This window comes from Littorina saxatilis, linkage group LG16 (genome assembly GCF_037325665.1).
Source record: "Littorina saxatilis isolate snail1 linkage group LG16, US_GU_Lsax_2.0, whole genome shotgun sequence".
Classification (NCBI taxonomy): Eukaryota; Metazoa; Mollusca; class Gastropoda; order Littorinimorpha; family Littorinidae; genus Littorina; species Littorina saxatilis.
The window spans coordinates 6,416,023-6,422,663 of NC_090260.1; the positions used below are offsets into that span (position 1 = coordinate 6,416,023).

The 6,641-nt window shown below is 43.3% G+C and overlaps 1 protein-coding gene across 1 annotated transcript; it reads left to right on the forward strand.

Moving 5' to 3' along the window:
- Window positions 1–67: 67 nt before the first annotated feature.
- On the forward strand, window positions 68–1,847 carry LOC138950243 (uncharacterized). The gene is made up of 2 exons (XM_070321974.1): window positions 68–454; window positions 1,330–1,847. The coding sequence occupies exons 1-2, from the start codon at window positions 181–183 to the stop codon at window positions 1,743–1,745; spliced, it is 690 nt and encodes a 229-aa protein (XP_070178075.1). The 5' UTR covers window positions 68–180; the 3' UTR covers window positions 1,746–1,847.
- Window positions 1,848–6,641: the final 4,794 nt, after the last annotated feature.

The following is a 6,641-nucleotide window of genomic DNA, read 5'->3' on the forward strand; positions in this document are numbered from 1 at the left end:
TGACGTACGTCATCACAGAGATCTACAGGGCGTTAAAACAACGGGGTATTGTATACACACTGACATACCTGTCTGTTCTGTTACAGTGACGTCATCACAGTGATCTACAGGGCGTTAAAACAACGGCACATAACGGTCAGCCTGTGGGCGGCCGGCGTGTTGCTTGAACTACCTGCCGACATGGAGCGTTATGTGCACCACCTGACGCAGCCCCTGAGGTCGCCACCCAGTGTGGTGAGAGAGGTGGAGCGGGCTGATGATATGAAGTTTGGAAAGGTCCCGGCATACACCGCGCCGCCTGTCGCCCCGCCCTCTGACGGGCCCCCCGTGGTGACAGTTGATCATCTCTACAGCTGGGAGCGGGGTGACAGACAGGGACATGAGGGTGGCTATCCATGGCAGTGTGAGAGATGCGGGCAGCTGGTGGCCGACTTACTCACCACGCTGCGTGTCGGTCAGTACACCTCTGTCTGTCTGTCTGTCTGTCTGCCTGTCTGTCTGCCTGTCTGTCTGTCTGTCTGTCTGCCTCCTCTGTCTGTCTCTCTGTCTCTCTATCTGTCTCTCTGTCTGTCTGTCTCTCTGCCTGTCTGTCTGTCTGTCTGCCTGTCTGTCTGTCTGTATGTCTGTCTGCCTGCCTGTCTGTCTGTCTGTCTGTCTGTCTGCCTGCCTGTCTGTCTGTCTGTCTGCCTCTCTGTCTGCCTGTCTGTCTGTCTGTTTGCCTGTCTGTCTGTCTGTCTGTCTGTCTGCCTCTCTGTCTGTCTGTCTGTCTGTCTGTCTTCATATTTGTCTATCTCTCAGTCTCAGAAAACAAGAAGTGTGATTCGGGTGATTGTGCAACATTTTGATGACGTCATTTTATTGATACAATGAGCGAAATGAATGAAGATAATTACGTCATGTTTCTGTGACCTCGTTACGAAATAACGTCACCAGTCTGCCAGAGTAAGGTGCTTGACACTGAATAAAACATTTTGTGTGTGTGTACAATTTGCAGGTGGTTGTCGCGCTGCTGGTGTAGATGTCGTCCCTGTTCACGGGTCGCTGACGCCGGTGATGGCGTGGGAGTCAGACATGGGTTGTCGTTGATGTTTGTTTTGTGGTTGTTGCTGCTGCTGCTGGTGTCGTCGTTGTTGCTGGTGGTGAAGTTGTCGTTGATGTTGTTGCCAGAGATGTCATCGTTGTCGTCGTCGTTGTTGTTGCTGATTGTGTTGTCGTTGTTGCTGGGGATGATGGCGTTGTTTTCATCATCGTTGTTGTTGTCGTTGCAGTTGGCGATGATGTATTTCACACCATGACGATGTGGTGTTGACGGTGTGTGTGATGTTTCAGGTTGCCATGACCACGCTCCCCACGGGCAGGGCGGCCTCACCTTCAATGACGTCTTCGTGCTGGGTGCCATGGACTGTGACACAGACACAACGGATGATGACTCACCAGCACCCTTTATCCGGGGCCTTGAGTCACGCGGTGTCCCCACCCGTAAGGTGGCTCGTCACGACACAGCGGCCGTTAGACAACTGGCGGAAATGACGTCTGCTCCCACAGGTGAAGAGAGAGCGGCAGGTAGGGGTCGAGACGAGGCGGTGACGGTGGCCCATGAGAACACAGTGTGGGGCTTGGAGAGACCCGTCGTCGTCTACCTGGAGCTTGGTAGTGGTCTGTATAATGCTGACACTATCGGCCGCCTGAGATCCATGTCGCGGTCCACGGCCCAGGTGATCTGGGTGAAGAGAGTTACCACATAGACAGCAACACTGAGTGACACCCACATCTCGTCACCGCCACCACCAACACCTGTCTCTCCTTTACCTCCCGGCGACCTCCAACAACAACAACAACAACAACAACGACAACAACAACAACAACAACATCAACAACAACGTCCACAACACCTACGACAACAAGTAAAACAGCAACGGACTTATTTGCTTCTTGACTTAAGACAGAACAGTACCTGCCGTCACCCCCTGCCGCTCTCTGACCACGACGACAACATCATCATCGTCACCTCCACCACCATCACCACCCACACCGACTCCAACAACAACAATAACTACAACAACTAAAAGCAAGAAGTTTTATTGAGTCTATTCAACTAGAACTTAGCACAACAGCCCTAGGAACCTGCCGCTCTCTGACAACGACGACAACATCATCATCGTCACCTCCACCACGACATCAACCACCATCATCATCACCACCGACAAAACACCTTGCGTGAAATTTCGTCTTTATAAAACACAGGGAAAATTCATTTAGAACATTGGTTTTCCTTAAAAGTCAAGAGATTGATGACGTCAAATCTAAACAAGGTCATCAACAAATGACGTCACAAACATACCATTTCCTTGTTGAGTGGAGAATCTGTGTGTATGGAAAGGGACGTAACCCTGTTTACCAAAGAGAGAGAGAGAGAGAGAGAGAGAGAGAGAGAGAGAGAGAGAGAGAGAGAGAGATAGAGAAAGAGAGAGAGATAGAGAAGAAAAAATAGAGAGAGAGAGAATAAATAAGATAAAATCAATATTTAAGAGCTTTATGATAACAGTATTTGCTGGTTTTTGAACAACAAAACAAACGATGTAACTGTAACAATTAACGCATAATGTCACAATCATTTGCAATTTAAAAAAAAGTACATCATTTTTGTTTCGACAAAACAAAGAGAGAGAAAGACAGACAGAGATGAGAGAAGACATTCGTGTTCATCTCTCAATGTCTGCCACAGAGAAATGTCGGTTGACATTTTACAGAAATGAGAACACATCACACATCGCAAACAGTGTGAACACTCTGCCACTCATACCAAAGGAAATTCAACCTGAGAATATCACGTTCAGCTAACTATTGTATATATATATCCTGACAGAGCACCTGTAACATACACACAACTATTGTTTAACTGACCATCATTTGTATAATCTAACATGTAAATAACTTTGCAAATTTTGTAAATTTGATGTTGAGCGATGTATTGACTGTTTCCAACATGTTCTGTCGTGTACAGTTTCCTTTGTGTGAGAAAAGTAATACATTCTACGTTTGAATTTTAAAAATCTGGTTTGTTAAACTTCGATATGCATCTGTGTGAGTGTGTGTATGTGAGTTTGTGTGTGTCTGTGTGTCTGTCTGTCTGTCTGTCAAATATAACGTCATCAAAGAAAAACGTTTCATAAAGATCTGTGGTGTGATTTTGTAAGCATCGCTGAGCGCGCACATACACACACACACACAATCCTCAGGGAAAAAAATCACATTCAATCGAAAATTAACTGAATGGGGGTGACAAATATCGTGCATAAACTACAAACTGATATTTGGAGTCTCGCGCGAAACATCTTTCGTCGTTGCATTTCAGCTTGGTGGCTTAAAAATTAATTAATGACTTTGGTCATTAAAAATCGGAAAATTGTAAAAAAAAAATAAAAATTTATAAAACGATCCAAATTTACGTTTATCTTATTCTCCATCATTTGCTGATTCCAAAAACATATAAATATGTTATATTCGGATTAAAAACAAGCTCTGAAAATTAAATATATAAAAATTATTATCAAAATTAAATTGTCCAAATCAATTTAAAAACACTTTCATCTTATTCCTTGTCGGTTCCTGATTCCAAAAACATATAGATATTTGATATATAGATGTTTGGATTAAAAACACGCTCAGAAAGTTAAAACAAAGAGAGGTACAGAAAAGCGTGCTATCCTTCTTAGCGCAACTACTACCCCGCTCTTCTTGTCAATTTCACTGCCTTTGCCATGAGCGGTGGACTGACGATGCTACGAGTATACGGTCTTGCTGAAAAATGGCAGCTACTTGACTAAATATTGTATTTTCGCCTTACGCGACTTGTTACATTTAGTCAAGTTTTGACTAAATATTTTAACATAGAGGGGGAATCGAGACGAGGGTCGTGATATATATGTGTGTGTGTGTGTGTGTGTGTGTGTGTGTGTGTGTGTGTCTGTCTGTCTGTCTGTCTGTCTGTCTGTCTGTCTGTGTGTGTGTAGAGCGATTCAGACTAAACTACTGGGCCGATATTTATGACATTTGACGTGATAGTTCCTGGGAATTATATCCCCGGACTTTTTTTTCTTTTCGATAAATACCTTTGATGACGTCATGTCTGGCTTTTTGTAAAAGTTGAGGCAGCATTGTCACACCCTCATTTTTCAATCAAATTGATTGAAATTTTGGCAAAGCAATCTTCGACAAAGTCCGGGGTTTAGTATTGCATTTCAGCTTGGTGGCTTAAAAACTAATGAGTGAGTTTGGTCATTAAAAATCGGAAACTTGTAATTAAAATTATTTTTTATTAAACGATCCAAAAACAATTTCATCTTATTCTTTGTCATTTTCTGATTCCAAAAACATATAAATATGTTATATTTGGATTAAAAACAAGCTCTGAAAATTAAAAATATAAAAATTATGATCAAAATTAAATTTCCGAAATCGATTTAAAACCAATTTCATCTTTTTCCTTGTCGGTTCCTCATTCCCAAAACATATAGATATGATATGTTTGGATTAAAAACACGCTCAGAAAGTTAAAACGAAGAGAGGTACAGAAAAGCGTGCTATGCAGCACAGCGAAACCACTACAGCGCTGAACAGGCTCGTCAGTTTCACTCCGTTTTGCACAAGCGGCGGACTACGGTCATTGTGAAAAAAATGCAGTGCGTTCAGTTTCATTCTGTGAGTTCGACTGAGCTTGACTAAATGTTGTATTTTCGCCTTACGCGACTTGTTTTGTAACCTTCAACTGTCCGACACGTGCGATCTCACATTTTCAGTGAGTTATTTTTTTCCCTCTAACATCTGGTTGCCAGACTTCCGTCAACCTCTTGTCAAATGTCACACTGTGATTCTCACGTATCTGATCGCTTCTTTAAGAGCACTTGACAGTGTCCAGTCAATCACTTCTTTCAGACGGGTCATACAATTGCAAAGGCTCCTGATTGCCCCGCTCCTGTACGCTTCGTTGGGAAAAGTCGAAGAGGCTAGCGGAAAACTTTGAGGGGAGGGTCTATGGGGGGGGGGGGGGGGGGGGGGGAGGGGGATCTTAGATTGAGAGGAGACGGAATGCATGGAACGGAACTTTTATGAATCGTTTTGTAGTTTTTGTGTCTGGGGCATGTAAACAAAACAAAAATGAGCAAAATTCTGAGAGAAAAACGGGAGCTTTATCAAAGCAAATTTGTTTTACAGTTGTGATTATTTAACGACAAGAGGAGACACAATACAATTTGTTATACTTTTGATTTCTAAGAGTTGAAATCAATTACGCAGATATATTATAAGTCTACAAAGCCATGACGGTGCCAAAATAGCATGATACCAACTTTTAAATATTTCACTAATCAGAGCAGCAGAATTCTAACTTCATTATATAAAATCAATCTAATCAATGAATTTAGTAAGCACTGATCATTAAAAAATCTCACAACTTAAGAACATCATACCTCTGCATAAATTACGCTTATGCAGTATGTTTCTTCCGATTAATGCAAACACTTTTTTTTTCGCAGAGCAGGGACCCGGCATTGATACCGTCACCTGAAAATCAGTGGCTGTGTTGTAAGACCTACATTTTGTAATTGACAATGACTTGAAAAGGCACGTGTCCTAAGCATATAGGAAAGGTAATACATGTACACTCAACGGTGTCTTTTGCACACTGCTATCTGACAAATTATTTAGAGCGGTCATCAGAAGCAGGCGACGATAGTCGAGTGATTTATTACCCTCGGGGGGGGGGGGGGGGGGGGGGTTGAGGCTGCAGACAATTAACTGTGAACTGAGAAGGGGTAAGCGGTGGGGGCGGAGGGGGGGGGGTTACAAGGGTGGGGTGACAGGCATAAAATAATGAAAACTTGTTACGGTCCGACTTTGGGTTTGGTGTGTGTTGGCTACGCTGATGTCTCAAGTAGACTCACGTTCATAAGGGGGTGGGTAAATCAACATGGTCGGCAATTTTATGATCCAGGTCGACAAAAGACAGTCAAGTGTGTAATTAGCCAATCAGTCAGATGACATCAAGGTATCAAGTTCTGAATTCTTCTCATACCACCATTCCGACCTCATCTCTCGGACAAAAGTTGGACAACCAAGTTTTGGAAGAAATTTTCAAGGAAGAATGACATCACAGGTTTCTGGAAAGCAAGGATTCGGGACAAAAGAAAGAATAACTGACACTATAACACACACACACACACACACACACACACACACACAAACACACAAACACACACACAGGCACGAACTCAAACAAACACACTGGCACACCACACACACTGACACCACACACACACACACACCGACACCACACACACACACACTCACACTCACACACTCACGCACGAACACATTCATACAAACTTGCGCGCGCGCGCACTGATTTCTAAACAACAACAACAGTAAGCAGTGAACGATGCATTATGCTAATCATGAGGCAAGAAATGAATGTGGCAAGTTTGATTCAACTTTGACCCGCTCTAAATCCCACGTTGTACACAGGAGCGGTGTCCGTCTGTCTCCCTGAGGATGAAAGGGCTCACAGTTTCCAAAACTTGTGATCAAAATCAAAGTCTTTCAGTAACCTGGAAAGCTACTTAGAGTGCTGTCTCAATTATCCC

What these genes read in the sequence shown, in the direction of transcription:
- LOC138950243 (XM_070321974.1), top strand. Translation starts at nt 181, where the DNA reads ATGGAGCGTTATGTGCACCACCTGACGCAGCCCCTGAGGTCGCCACCC. An exon ending in ACTCACCACGCTGCGTGTCG is followed by an intron (nt 455 to 1,329) that starts GTCAGTACACCT and finishes GTGATGTTTCAG; the next exon opens with GTTGCCATGACCACGCTCCC.